This window comes from Asterias rubens, chromosome 18 (assembly GCF_902459465.1).
Source record: "Asterias rubens chromosome 18, eAstRub1.3, whole genome shotgun sequence".
Lineage (NCBI taxonomy): Eukaryota > Metazoa > Echinodermata > Asteroidea > Forcipulatida > Asteriidae > Asterias > Asterias rubens.
The window spans coordinates 5,322,271-5,337,855 of NC_047079.1; the positions used below are offsets into that span (position 1 = coordinate 5,322,271).

Here is a 15,585-nt window from a genome sequence, read left to right on the forward strand (position 1 = left end):
GACTGCTGTATCTGCGAGTCAATGACAATCAAAGCAAACTCGACATCGTAAAGCAAACTATAGCTAACTTAGAAGATAATCACTCATTTACCCTTCTGCATTCTCAAATCGTTCTTTGAAATAATTCTGACATAAATTGATTATCGAAAATGTACCCTCTTTACAGTTACGTCGTCACTGTTCAGCTTCCCTTTGGGATATGTTACCGTGGGCTTTTTTCTTGTCGTTCCGTAACTTCACTCTGTGCCAAGGTGTGTGCGGTCCGTCCAAAGATGAACTTTTTACCAGGGACGAATGTTGGCAAATTAACATAAATGGGCGTATCTAAACCCCAAAGACTTGCGCACGCACACCCCGCTCGAATGTTGTTGAGTTAATTCAGTCATGATAGACCTGTTTGTGTCTCAAAAATAACTATACACTTTTGAAATGGCTGCCGAATAAAAAAAATATATGACTCTGGGGGAAAAGGGTATGGGTTCGAATCCGACTAATTGCTGGTTTCACAATGACTACTACAGTGTCATCTAGAATTACCGAATCACAATTATAGTTTGTTGATTTGTGCCATGCATATGTATAGACGTCAAACCAATATCCATACGTGAGAGATTAGCTGTTGCAAACAAACAAACAATCAACACTGTTAGAAAAACCCAAATAATCATACGAATAACCATTTTTGTTGGGTATATCACTCCATTTTCGAGTGATATAACTGCCCAAAACACGTCTGGGTGACTTTCTACGGAGTGAGGACTCTCCCGTTTGGATAGTCTTGGTGTTTAAGATACCTTCTCGACCTGTTTTCTTAAGTTGCTAGTAGAGACTCCTTGTTAAATTTGCATTGGGAATTAATGTTGGTTTTACCCTAACACAGATTGTGTACACATTAAATGTTAACTGGCCCAAGTACACCTGGAATACTCGGTCCACATGACGCTAGTACCAAGTTCAACCACTTCAAATTTACATACAAAGGTTTGTTATTAACAGAAATTAAGTTTCATGTTTTTTTGTTTTTTTTTTCAGATTTAAAAACATGATTACACGAGACCCTGGATCCCATACAAATACAACAGGTCACGAAACTGATGAGCTGTTTTGCCATTGTGCTATCAGTGGCACAACCACACGTTTAAATTGGGGGCTGGCAAGGGGGGGGGGGGGTCGAGGGGCAAATACATACATTTGGGGCTGTGGGAATGAGGGGGTAATTGACTTATAATAAATTCATTGTGGACTTTTGTTTTTATCTCAATCCTCAAGAGGGGCCCAAGAAGCCTGGTGGCTATTATTATACCTTCCCCTGCCCCCCCCCCCCCCAATTCTCAAGAGGGGCCAAGAAGCCTGGTGGCTATTATTATACCTTCCCCTGCCCCCCCCCCCACCCGTTGTGTAACTGCATGAAACAGTGGCCCAAAGTCGGTACAGGGGTAGTGTAACAGGGAGGGGGTGGGTGGGGTGGAGGGGGTGGAGGGGGTGGTTGGGGTGGGTTGGGTGGAGGTACAGTGCCCAAAGTAAGCATAAGGGAGGTACAGTGCCAAAGGGAGGCTCCACAAAACTAAATGAACCATCAAGAACAAGTTTTGCAAAAGTTCTGGTTGCTTATAGGCTTTTAGAATCGTTTATTTAACATAGTGTGGAACCTTGTCTTCACATTTAAATTTTAACGGTCATTATTTTCTTAAAGGCACAAGACACTATTGGTAGTTACTCGAAATAATTGTTAGCATACTTGGGAACGAGCAATGGAGAGCTGTTGACAGTATAAAACATTGTGACAAACAGCTCCCTCTGAAGTAACATAGTTTTTCGAGAAAGAAGTTATTTTCTAGGAATTTTATTGTGAGACCTCAGAATTAGATTTCGAGGTCCCGAAATCAAGCATCCGATGAAGGCACACAACTTCCCTTTACTCGTTACTAAGTAAGGTTATATGCTCTAAGTTATTTTTTAGTAGTTACCAATAGTGTCCACTGCCTTTATAATGAATGCCTACACATCCGTCAATGAGGTTTTAGTCATTTGGTGACAATGATAAATTTATATATGCAACTGCTGTATAAATAAATACTGGAAAAAGATATTTTGTTTTACTTTTTTTTAAAATGGGTAGAGAAAAAGTATGGCAGGGACCTTAAGGCATACCTTTGGTTTTTCGTGACCATTCTACTGCTTTTATCCTATATGAATGGAGACGTACACAACATAAAACTACCATCTGAAAATTTCATTTCAAAAGTTGGCTGCGGTTTTGAGATATTGCCGAAAATCCACAGCGAAGTTATCCATGCAGGAAAAATAATTTCCAAATAGGCATACGCAAACGCTTCTCAGATTCAAATTTGGGGGCACAAAAACGCATTACTTTAAAGTGAAATGTTTTCTCAAAATCGTTTACACTGTCAAATGCTGCTGTCTATCTTAATGCAAAAGAGTGAAAAATCACGTTTTGATAAGCCATACGATGGGACAACTCTTGTTCGAGTTGTCCTTCCACTCTTTTAGATTGAAGTTTGCATGTGTTTTGAGTGATTTTTCACTGTCCTGGAGTGAAACCCCTCTAAAAGAGTGATATGACGACCACTCTTTGTAAAGAGCCATCTTGAGTTTCTCCTATTGATTTCAATGTTACCAAACCGAGGCTGGAAGAACAAAATAGTCTGGTTCCTATTTGCAAAATGATTATAAGCATACATTATTGTTAGTTGATACGAGGAACATGACCAGTACTTGATACTCGAGTACTATACTCCATACTCGGCCACCCTCGAACTCAGCCGTACTTGAAACTTGACTGAAAAGTGATGCAGCATTGCAGTCAATGAACAGTCAGTGAAGCATGTATAGACCAATCCGACGCGCAACGGGCGCACAAGTGTTGAACACCACGGGCCATTTGCTGCGGGTCTTCAATGCCTAATAGAATGTGCACAAAAAGACACCGCAGTTGGTAATTTTCTATAGAGGGCGCTACCATTTGTGTTTCATTGGATTTGTCTATGTGATGTTGGATAGTGACACAGAGGGCTCCACAATCTACCACAAATTTTCTTTTAATTTATCTTGATTGCATCACAACGCCATGGAGGGCCATTTCAAGGCAAGGGCTACACTTCAATGATTTGGGGTAAACTGGAAAAGCAGATAAATGGGTGATACACAAGGCTATTACGAACAGCTCTCAACATCCACTGGAGTCAACATATGACTAACAATATCCTATATGGGAACCTACCCAAGCTATCAACAAAAATCAGACAGAGAAGGATGCGATTTGCTGGCCACTGCTACAGGAGCAAAGACGAACCAGTCTCCAATATTGTTCTGTGGACCCCTAAGCATGGGAGGAGGAAACCTGGTAGACCAGCAATAACCTACACTGACATTCTGTGGACCCCTAAGCATGGGAGGAGGAAACCTGGTAGACCAGCAATAACCTACACTGACATTCTCAAAAAGGACACGGGACTTGAATCAGCAGATTTCAAGTCGGCAATGGGGGACAGGAAGGCTTGGGGGAACCATCGTGATTCGAGGACACCACTCGACTTAAGCAAGCATGTCCCAAATCAACTGCCACCATCAGGGGCCGCTGCTACCTACAACTCATGGGGCTGAAACAGGGTTATCCCCTTCACAGTCCGTAAGGATGTACGCATTGGTCTCATCCACAAGCAGCCTGGCTGGTGGAGCAGAATGCACAACCTTCCCAACTTGAGGGTGAGAGGGTTGTTGAAATTTATAAGAGAGAGAAAAAGGATCCTCCATGATCCTTACAAAATTCAGATTGTCTTTTCGTTTTTGTTTCACAAATTATACTCCGCAGGAGTCAATTACTTTCACCAGCAGTCGTTAAGAGTCAATTTCCAGTGATTTCAAAGTTACTTCTGAGCAGCAAACTCTGCCTCGACGATTCGCTTGTATTCGTCCAGTCCCCCCTCCATTGACGTCACCTCACCATTTGCACACACCCATAATTCCTTGCAGGTCATACGTATAAGACTCTCGTCGTGAGATACTAGCATTACGCCTCCCTGGATAACAAATACATCAGTTAGTAACAATAAATGTAGCATATTTTTGAAATCAGGTTTGTGGTGATAAACACTACACCAAAATAAAACGCAACAATGTACCGAATATACAGTGCTACAACATTTGGGTGCTAGATCTTTTTTGATGACGTTTTTTTATTTTTTATTTTTTTTTTACTTTTGCCCTTCCCTGGACCTGTGCTTGTTTTAACTGCATTGTCCGAAGAATCAAAATAAATAAATAAACTAAAATAAATGAAAACAAAACCAGAATGAATAGTTTCTATTATTGTTAAACTTACCTTGAATGCATTAATAGCTTTACCCAAAGCCTCTACGGTTTCTATGTCCAGATGATTGGTCGGCTCGTCAAGAATCAAAAAGTTCGGACTGTCAAGGAGAACAAAGTAAAAAAGGGTGTGACCATTCCGATTTTAGAAGTTGTTCCTTCTCTGTACCTTTTATTCATTCAAAGAGAGTAGGGGCCTCAAAAAACATATTTAGCGACCTCCCTTAAAAAAAATAAAAAAAGAGGGAAGGTTTTTCTTTTCTTTTTTCTTTTTTAAAATTGCTGCCTTACACGTGGCTAGCAGATTGACAAAACAGATGGTATTTTTTAAAGTAATGTTTTTAAAAGTGTTGGGCGATGTCTCATTGACAAAAAAAAAATGAAAAAAAAAAAAAAAATGACTAAATGCAATTTACAATGGTGTCCCTTGTCTTTGTTCAATTCAATTCAATTCAATTCAATCAACGTTTGTTGTTGTTCAAGTAAAGCTTGTTTAGTTGTTTACTTACTTCCCCATACACATGAGTGCGAAGGCGACTCGACTCTTCTGTCCCCCTGATAAGCTGGCCACAGATCTTGTGGCCAGCTCTCCGGTCACTCCAAAGCTTCCCAGTTGGTGTCTATATCTCTCCACTGTATGACCTACAAATTAATGGTTAATTCTTTTAAAACAAATTTCTCATGTCGACCAAGGATCAAATAATATACAGGAAAATAAATACACAATTAAAAAAGAAGTAATTTTTTTTTTTTTTCGCAAAATTACAAAATTGAGACACAAAAATTTGTTTCAGGAGAGAAAATATTTACGGACAAAACAGCATCGCTAAACGTTATTAAACATTAGACCAACATGTACTTCGTGTTTAACCCACGTACAACGGTTATACAAAATGGAGAGCATGTCTCCTTGCGGTCCCGTCGCGTTTGTGCACGCAGCATCACCAGTGCGCCCTCTAGTTCTTATAAATAAAACTCTATGGGCCTGACTCACCTGGGAAACGTGATGCTACAACTTCGATTGGTGTCTGGTCCATGTCCAGTTGGTCGACATGATGCTGACTGAAGTACCCCACTCGTAGATTTCTGTGTTTGTGGAGGACACCCGCCACTGGATGGTGCTCGCCGATCAGGATCTTGAGTAACGTCGTCTTACCGGAGCCGTTCTCACCGACCTGTGATGCGAGAGAAGCATGAATCAATCGCTGCCGTCCAAGAGTAAACTTGGGTGGGGGAGCCTAGGGCCAATCAATTTTAACCAAGAGCCAAAAGTGCAACACAGTTCCTGCAAACGCGCATGCACTCGCCATAGACAATAGATATGAATGGATGGAGCTCACATTCAATAAGTGGGTGAGAGCTCAAAATTTGAACTGCTTTGATCACGACGACGCATCATCTTTAAAACAACCCCAAATCTATGCTGTTGATAGAACATACATTTTTTTTGGTATGCACAAAAAATCGGTACTATTCATTCTGGGAAAATGTTTAAGGACTACCACTCACTATACATGTCCGTGATTCCATATTCGCCGAAATATCAATCTTTTTGAATATTGGTTTCTCCTTCGTATAGTAGAATTCGACTTCATCCAGCTGTAGGATTGGCGGAGATAACTTTTCAAACTCTGCGGGGAATCTATAAAGGGGATGAATTGAAGAAAAAAACTATATTAAAGCCATTATACACTTTCAGTACATAAAAGTAAAGTAAAGAAAAGTTCACAGATTTACAAATAACTTGGCACGTTTTTGAATGATGACGTCATGTTTAATACGGTCTATTGACCAGGGAAATACGTGACAAGTAAAAGTAACAAAGCTTGACTTACTTTAGAATGACATCTGGATCACGCTCCACTGGTTTCAAAACTGGCCTGTAAATAAATGGTAGTCATAAACGTTTACAAAGTTCACCTGCTTAACGGGACACATTGCCTTGAATTGGGCGCTTTTGGCCTTATCTTTTAATCGATAATTATGAAAAAATTCAGAAGTGTAGAAATAACCAAGTATCAATAAATTGAGAAAGAAAGACGTTATTACAAAATAAATTTACATTTCATTCCTGTTTAAACATGCCATATAAATAGACGGTTTTTCAAAATACTTTGAAAAGGCCCTATTTAATGACTTTAAGGTTGAAATGATGCTTTACCATAATACACATCTAGAATACATTATCACTTTGAATTCTTTAGCAATTTAAAGAACCATTAACAACACTCTTTACATCGATTCGAACACTGGCCAAACGACAGCCAAACACCTAGCGTTTGTTTTCACAAACACTACATGCCTAGTTATTACTGTTATTATTATTAACATTAATATAAACCACAAGGGAAACTGACTGGGTAAATTTGTTAATGATTTTTGGGGTTGAACAAAGAATTGACTAGAGTGGGATTCGAACCAACGACCTCCGGATTAACGTGCCGGCGCTCTACCAACTGAGCTATCTAGGCCTATATTGGCGGTGTCCCTATTTTGTCAATATCTTTGTTCGGGGGTGCCAGTCAGAAGCCATACAACCGTTAACTGCCGTGTAGCCAGGGATCACACCCAAATTACGATACAACCTGGGAAGCGGCAGCTAGGGGATCACCTTAAGGGGATGCGACTTTTTGTTTCAGATATCAATATAAACCACAAGGGAAACTGACTGGGTAAATTTGTAAATGATTTTTTGGGTTGAACAAAGAATTGACTAGAGTGGGATCCGGCACATTAATCCGGAGGTCGTTGGTTCGAATCCCACTCTAGTCAATTCTTGTTCAACCCCCAAAAATTATTGCTATTATTATTACTAATACTTACAGCTTATCCAGCATCTTAATCTTACTCTGTACCAGTGCTGCTCTATTGGCATTGTATCTGAACCTATTGATAAATCCCTAGAAATGAGAAAAGAGAAAAAAAAAAAAATCATAAGTGGAGAGAGTTCAACTTTGCCATAATTGAAATTTAGTTTCACCGGACTTTCGGAAAAATTATTCAACTGTAGGATCTTGTATGTTGGAACAACTATGCATAGAACTGAACTTTAACATGTGAATGCTGAAGATACCATCGTCTCCTGACGATGACTAGAGCAAGCTAGTCAAAACGTTGAGACCAATTAAGAACTCACTCCGCGATAGTGAAGTTATAAACGGTCCACTAAAAGCTAAAGCAGTAGTCCCCTCCGATTTTCTACCTTTGTGACAGTTGGGAGAAATATCTACAATCTGGGAACAATTCAGACGTAGCATCATTGACCGAGGACACCACTCAAAAATATAAGAATGTTCCGACAGTAGGAAACAGTTGGAGAAATGTCTACATGCATGAGGGACAGGGAGATCTGGGGGCAACTCAGTCGTAACATCATTGACCGAGGACACCACTCGAATTATAAGAATAGTCAGACAGTAAGAAACGGTTGGAGAAATATCTACATGCATGAGGGACAGGGAGATCTGGGGGCAATTCGGCCATAACATCATAGACCGAGGACACCACTCGAATTATAAGAATGGTCCGACAGTAGGAAACAGTTGGAGAAATGTCTACATGCATGAGGGACAGGGAGATCTGGGGGCAACTCAGTCGTAACATCATTGACCGAGGACACCACTCGAATTATAAGAATAGTCAGACAGTAAGAAACGGTTGGAGAAATATCTACATGCATGAGGGACAGGGAGATCTGGGGGCAATTCGGCCATAACATCATAGACCGAGGACACCACTCGAATTATAAGAATGGTCCGACAGTAGGAAACAGTTGGAGAAATGTCTACATGCATGAGGGACAGGGAGATCTGGGGGCAACTCAGTCGTAACATCATTGACCGAGGACACCACTCGAATTATAAGAATAGTCAGACAGTAAGAAACGGTTGGAGAAATATCTACATGCATGAGGGACAGGGAGATCTGGGGGCAATTCGGCCATAACATCATAGACCGAGGACACCACTCGAATTATAAGAATGGTCCGACAGTAGGAAACAGTTGGAGAAATGTCTACATGCATGAGGGACAGGGAGATCTGGGGGCAACTCAGTCGTAACATCATTGACCGACACACCACTCGAATTATAAGAATAGTCCGACAGTAAGAAACGGACCCGGTCACTCTACCTGAACGTGCTCCCTGAACTGTTTCTGTGCTTCAAACTCCTTCTGCTGGTTGGACAGACGTTCGGTTTTCGTCTTGAAGAACGTCTCGTAATCGCCTTTGAACGCATCCAATGTTTTTGAGTGGAGGTAAAGAATATCGGTGGAGACGACATCCAGGAAGTTTTTGTCGTGGGAGACGACTAGAAGAGTGCTCGGCCAATTCTGTGAGGGTGACAATTAAAAAATCTTTAAGGGACACGTTGCATTGGATCAGGTGAATTGGTCTGTGAAAAGCGCTTGAAACTGTGCATATGGTTAGAAAAGTGTTTTAAAAGTTGACTGTAACGATCCAAACAAACATGCCTCAAAATTGCATGGTTTTCCTTACACGTTGTGAACTAACACGGCATGCAAATTTGTCGTTGACTCCACAAATGTTTTTTGAGTGTAGTAGTCGGTAGTTTATTCCAAATACGAAAAAGGTGTGCGTATTCCACAGGTCAGCCTAGAATATAGTTTTAAAAAAGTTAAAGGAACATTACAGAATTGGTTTTGCTAGCAAAAAGGTTGATGGCAGTGTAAACACTTGATGTAATCCACCATACACATCAACTGACAAACCTATAGAGGTTTGAGATCGATCAGCCATCTGGGTCACGAGAGAATAGCGAAAAAAACAATTACAAATTTTGCATTGCATCCATGCCAAAACGAAAATGAATAAATTGCTCACTGAGCGATAAACTTCAAACGCCAAATTAGATTATTTATTTCTCATCAAATATGACATTTCAGACAGAAATATTTCAAGGGATGTTTTCTACTACCATCATTATGAGACCGTGTAAGTTTTATGTAAATCTGTGATCTTCGCGATTTTTGTTTCTTACCAATTCTGTAACGTTCCTTTAAGAAACAAAACAATGCAGTCCTGTAACAATCAAATCAATTGCAGTGTTTTTTGAGGTTTTCAGATGCAGCTTTTCAGATTACGACTTCATTTCAGAGGCAAGTATTTCACTTGTGTTTCTCATCCTTACTAGTCATTTTTAATAACTGTCTGGGTTTTTTTCTTCGCGTTTCACTACATTCAACGAACCTGTAGGTAACTCTCAAGCCACAGGATGGCTTTTATATCTAACATGTTTGTAGGCTCGTCAAGTAACAGTAGGTCTGGCTTAGAGAAGAGCGCCCTCGCTAGTGCCAAGCGCATCCTCCAACCTCCGGAGAACTCCCTGTGACGAAAACGAAATGGGATAGAGATAGAAACTTCACAAATCAAAAAAATAAGTTGCCAATGGTAACGAAGAACGTTGCGAGTGCAGTCGACTAAAGTCACCTATGGTACAGAAGAGAGGGTATGAGTGCAGTCAACTTATGTCACCAATGGTAAGGAAGAGGGGGTATGAGTGCAATCAACTTATGTCACCAATGGTAAGGAAGAGGGGGTATGAGTGCAGTCGCCAAAGGCTCCTGTGGTAAGGAAAAGGTTATACAGAGAAAAATAAAACAAAGACATTTTGAACGAGCAGCTTACCGTGTTTTCATTTTCTGCATATCTTGTGAGAATCCCAATCCGGCTAGAATCATCCCTGCCCTGTTGATGAAAATAAGTAAACTTGCATAATTTCCAACTGAGGACAGAAGATCTGTCTGTTTTTCCAAGATCCAAGAGTGTTTCTCGAACACGTTGTAGCCTCGTCCTTCGCAATTCAGCTCTTAGCTGTGAGTAAGGATGATTAGCCCCCCAAATAATTAAATGAACAAAACAAAAATGTACTTGCATAAAATTATCACCAGTCATTCTAAGAACGAGGCACCACCAATTGATTGGTGGCGCTGTTTCCTGCTACAAATTTTTTGCAAGTATTGGCTGTGTTTCATAGAAAATTCATTTGATATATTACAATCCTGATGAACTTCTTTTATGATAATATGACCTGACCTTGTTTAAGTCAAGAGAGGGCACTACGTTCAAGTTTGGCACATGGACTTACATCTTTCCCGGCATCTTAATCTCACTCTGTACCAGGGCTGTTTCATACAAAGGGACCAGACTAAAGTTCCTTCCAGCCTCACCCCGGTTACATTGATTTGCATGTATAACGGTTACTTACTTTGCCGGAGCTTTATCAGCCTCTATCTCTTCAAGACTTGCGTACACCTGCGACAGTCTGCTGCTGACAGTGGGATCTGCACCACCCGGACTAAACGAGACAAGCAGAGAAAAACATTCATCACATTAGACAACCAAGATGGAGTAAAATCAAGACGGCCACACCGTGATAAAGGTCTATAGTCTCACCTTGTGGCGTTGAGCTTCTCGATGAGTTGTCGCTCCTCCTTCAGAAGTTTTTCTCTCAGCACGTCGCTCTCTAGCACACTGTCCAATGCTATCGTCTCGTCTCCAATAACTTCTTGTTCAACGTGAAGAATACTGATATGAGACTGGATGCGAAGCTCGCCACTGTCGACAAATCAAATAACCGAAATTAAAAACCAGAACACAATCCTTTATCCTGTTGTTTCAGTGGAAAAAACGTTGTTTATCACCCTAGCAATAATCAAATTCATGAAAATTATACGTGAGTGCTATTTTCAGGAGATAAAACACTCTTGACACAAAAAGATTTCCTTTTCCTTTAGTCTTATCCATCCCGAGTGCATCAAAATCCAACCCCATTTTTTCGTTTGATTTTGGTTGGTTTAGGCCAGATTGGATGTTGGGCTAGCCTTGTCCGGGGTTCTTTAAGCCACCTTCGCAAAACCATTCAGGGACAACCTCGCAAACTGACATCTTCAGTTGATTTTCCGACCTGCAAAATTTTCCCCAAGCACTCCAACAATAATTGTAGTTAAGATTGAATAACTATAACAAACATTTATATAACGCATGCTTCACTGTAAAACATAAATCAACCAGTTATAGGGTAATAAAGAAACAAACTTGGGATCATTTTAAACAATAAATACCTTGAGATCATTTTTAGTAATGTGCTCTTTCCTGCGCCGTTCCTTCCGCAAAAACCATACCTTCTTCCAAAGGTCAAGGTCAAATTGGCTTCTTTTAACAACACTCTGACGAAGAGGAGAAAATATTACAGATTAATTATACCAAAAAATAATAAAAGTGGCTTCTTATATGACCCTCACATCCCTCACTCGGCGACACTCGATATTTGTTATCACCTAGGCCCAATTTCATAAAGCCCGTAAGCACAACAAACCTTCGCTTAGCAGAAATATGTTACCAGCCAGAATACCATACAATTACCAAGAAATGTCACTTACTTGTCACCAAATGCCACATCAAAGTTCTCGATTCTGATGTCCGTTGCCCGACTGTTTCCAGATTCGTCCATTTTTTGTTCCTTTCTGTTGACAGCCTGGCTAGCTGATGCTGTAATGGTAGACCTGTAGACATAAAAATAATCAAAATTTAGACCTGAATCAGAATTATTTAGTCGGCTAAGCATCCTAATGGGGGACTTTTGGGACGCTTGGTGGCAGCAGACTTACCAGGTAAAATCCATTGTTCTCGGTAATGTGCGCAGGCTCAGAACTACGTAATTAATGGAAATTTACCTGGTAAGTCTGCTGCCGCCTAGCGCCTCAAAGTCTCCCATTGAAACATCACGCCAACTTTTTGTAGAGAAGACGATGAAGACATTGCAGTTTTTGAGTGGGAGGGAAACCCCCCCCCCCCCCACCCCAGGGAAAACCCACACAGCCAGTTAGGGGCTGAATAACCCCATCCAAATGTAGGGCTCCGACCCGGCTCGGACACAGAGGTAAAAGGCAGGGGTTCGTCCCGGTGTTCCTGGCTGTGGGTGCTGTATGCGCCGTAGCACCTTGTAAACCCTTATAAGGTGCTAAATAAATGGGTCTCAGAATCCATGACTGCAATAACCTATCTTTCTGAAAGTTTGTATATACCCAGCGCCTTGAGTACCTTGTTTGGTAGATACGTGCGCCATATAAGACTTCGATATTATTAAAACCACTGGGGTCCAGGTGACGGGAAGGGACAAAAACCACTGAGCTAAGGTTTAGTAAAAGCCCTTGGTGCAAGTTAAAAATAGGAAGAAATCTCCCTACCCTGTTTGTTTTGTTGTCGTTACTTCTTTTTGTGCTCGTCGTTCCTGCTTCGCTTTTATCTTCGCTTCTGCTTTTTCCAGTTTCTTTTTGTTAACCAGCTGAAGAGAAAAAATCACACACAAATGAAATCACGTTTACAAAGAAAAGAAAACAGTTCCACTGCATGGGTTGTGCATGGTGGTAAGTTAAAATAAGGATTGATTCATTTTATCTACAGGTAAGTAACCAAATAAAGGCACAATTTAATCTACATTGTGACACCCATCGAACACACTCACCATTGAGTTGTCCTTTTTCACCATCCATATTGAAGCGTCACCTTCTCCATGTTCTTCAGCTAAAAAGAAAGAAAAATTCTGCAAAATTAAAAAAAAAATCTTGGTTTTGTAAACATTTGATCATTAAAAATTAATATTTTTTTAAAAAGGATTCGGGTACTTTTTGTAAGACAAAACACATTGTCCACAGATTTACACACAGTTTGAAGATATTGACCATAGAATGCTTCCCTTAAAATATTAGTTGCTGAGGTGCTGTAGTTTTGTGAGAAATGACTAAAACAATGTCACAAAAAAAGTTGTAAATGCTACAAAAAAATTCTGCCTCACTGAGGCGAAAAGAATTTTCGCGACTCGTTTACTCTTTTTCTCAAAAACTACAGCACCTCAGTAATACTTTAAGGGAATCTTTCTACCATCATTATCTTCAAACCGTGTAAGTTTAATGTACATGTAAATATGTGAACGTTGTGTTTTGCGACTTGTTTTACGCTTTTTCTCAAGAACTACAGCACCTCAGCAAGTAATACTTTAAGGGCATCTTTCTACCATCATTATCTTCACACTGTGTAAGTTTAATGTAAATCTGTGGACATTGTGTTTTGCGTCCAACAAAAAGTACCCAGCCCTTGATTTCACCAAACTCTACGTAACTCAGGATTAATCAATAGGACTTAATCAATTTGTTAAGTTCTGTATTTTTATACAGTAAGGTACATTGAACCCATAGTTAGGACAAGTTACTCGTCCTAACTCGAGATAGGATTATTCCTAGCGTTTTGTGAAATTGGCTGCAGACCCTGTTACTGCACGCCCTTGGTGAGTTCCACCAACCTTCAAGTCTCGCACCGATGTGCACTGGAGCATCAAGGAGGATCATGCTGGTAGACGCATTGGACCCCTGATCAGTTCCGCTGGAAGAAGAAAAAAAAGGAAAAGAGATTATGGCTTACCTGCAAATTTAGGAAACATCTTCTCTGACCACCTTTATTTTGTTGCGTCAGTAAAACACGCTGTGTGTCAACTTGCTTTGTATCTTGCTTGAAAAGCACTGCGTTAATATGATGTATATTAGCGGCACAAACAGGTACAAAAATCAATTTTCATCATCATCATCATCATCATCTTCATCGTGTTCGTCCAGAGTAGGATGCAGCCCTCCTCATGTGAAACATTTGGTCCGAAAAAAAGGCCAAGTGACGTCAAAACTTGCTTTGTATTCGGATTCAAGTACACTATGAACCGCCAGGCTTTTACTCGAACACATTCAAAAACTTGCGTGGGTTTCTATCTCGTGCACACCAGTACTATTGCAGGGTGGCAAACTTACACTTTCACGGCTTTAAGAAGTTTTTCACAAAGCTTCAAGATTTCATCTGTCTCCTTGTCTTGGGCAACTTCGTGTAGGACTCCGCCCACTGCTTCGTAGACATCGTTGGCATTATTAAACTCATCGGCATCCTCTAGAACACCTACATGTATCAAAAGAAACAGAACAGGGTGTTAGGTGTCGTCATGGCCGAGTGGTTCAGAGCACCAAATTCAAGTTCTGGTGGTTGAGTCATCAGTGTGGGTTCGAGTCCCTGCCACGACACTTGTATCCTTTGAGCAAGATACTTTACTTTAATTGCTTCCCTTCACCCAGGGGTATAATTGGGTACCTGAGAATAGATGGCAGAGGTTGATATTGTGTAAGCGCTCGCAACGCATGAAACAAAAATGGTTTGGGATCAACCATTCTGTGAAAAGGGGTGTTCGTGCACACCAAGTTGTCTTTAATATTGTAGTAGATGCTATGCGTGAACACCACCTGTGCACCCTTGCGCTTAACCGCGATGCACAGGCGCTGTTCATTCATAGTGTGCATTCTTTTAAAGACAGAGCATACAAAAACACCCCTTTTCACTGGATCGTTGGTCCGATGTCGTGATGACCATTTGTATTTCATATGCCTTGAGTGAGTGTAGTCGTAGACGACAGAACAACCAAGGCAAGAGTGCTTGAGTAGGAAATTTCATTTTTTAAGTAAATGTTTTTGCATGGTGAGAGTGTTTTATTTATTTAATGTAATAACTTTCATGATTTTGTAGTTACAAAAAGGGAAACAAAAAAGTTTCGGTATCCTCAACTCAATCCAGCCAACACTTTTTCATTCATTAAAATGATTAATATTGGAAAAAGAAATATCATATTATAGCTCTTGTAGAAGTTCAGTTTGACAGGCCTAAAAAGCAGCCATGTGATTGAGCAGCCATTATTAATTGATAGAGCATCCACCTCTCCATGGAATCCATGGAGAGGAAGTACTAAAGTTATAATATTAATTGGTGGCATGATGATGATGTTGAGTTGAGGAGCGCAAACTAGCCGCCCGCGCAAGCTCGAAGCTTGCACGCGCAATCTGCAATTCAAGATTGCGCGGCCATCTTCAAACTTGCAGATGCGAACAAAAATCAATTTTGCGCGCTTATGACATCGGAGAAAACTTCAATAATGAAGTTTTGCGCCCTGCACATTAAAAAAAAAAATATTTCTGTCCTGTCACTGCCAGCTAAAAATGAAGTTAACTTACATTCTCAGGATTTGATGGCGGGAAAAAAGTACGGAATATTTACACACTCATGTCATTTATAATATTTCATCGTTTTGGTAAACCTTACCAGTCACATAATTCAACAAATCCCCATCAATCGCAGGTAGTGTCGACGTCAAAATAACACCGCACGCCGCCATGTTGAAATTGCACAATATCAGAGCAAGAATTTAACCT

The 15,585-nt window shown here is 40.5% G+C and overlaps 1 protein-coding gene across 2 annotated transcripts; it reads right to left on the reverse strand.

The window, feature by feature from the left end:
• Positions 1-1,914: 1,914 nt before the first annotated feature.
• Positions 1,915-15,554, reverse strand: LOC117302408 (ATP-binding cassette sub-family F member 3-like). 2 transcript variants are annotated; one of them, XR_004520421.1, is made up of 20 exons: positions 15,476-15,554; positions 14,146-14,287; positions 13,650-13,729; positions 12,816-12,874; positions 12,538-12,635; positions 11,731-11,853; positions 11,413-11,517; positions 10,745-10,906; positions 10,557-10,646; positions 9,977-10,036; positions 9,539-9,674; positions 8,461-8,661; positions 7,153-7,229; positions 6,165-6,209; positions 5,839-5,971; positions 5,324-5,504; positions 4,839-4,971; positions 4,343-4,430; positions 3,444-4,040; positions 1,915-3,380 (listed from the first exon to the last, which is right to left on the reverse strand). XR_004520421.1 is itself a non-coding variant. In XM_033786344.1 (19 exons), the coding sequence occupies exons 1-19, from the start codon at positions 15,546-15,548 to the stop codon at positions 3,888-3,890; spliced, it is 2,139 nt and encodes a 712-aa protein (XP_033642235.1). In that variant the 5' UTR covers positions 15,549-15,554; the 3' UTR covers positions 1,915-3,887. The 2 variants fall into 2 exon arrangements, 1 of the variants encoding a protein (XP_033642235.1); XM_033786344.1 differs by having other exon boundaries at positions 1,915-4,040.
• Positions 15,555-15,585: the final 31 nt, after the last annotated feature.

Coding starts and splice junctions, on each gene's coding strand:
- LOC117302408 (XM_033786344.1), bottom strand. CDS start 15,548: ATGGCGGCGTGCGGTGTTATTTTGACGTCGACACTACCTGCGATTGAT. Junction 11,854..12,537: donor ACGACAACAAAACAAACAGG/GTAGGGAGATTT, acceptor TTATGTCTACAG/GTCTACCATTACAGCATCAG. Junction 4,431..4,838: donor GCACTCATGTGTATGGGGAA/GTAAGTAAACAA, acceptor TCTCCTTGACAG/TCCGAACTTTTTGATTCTTG.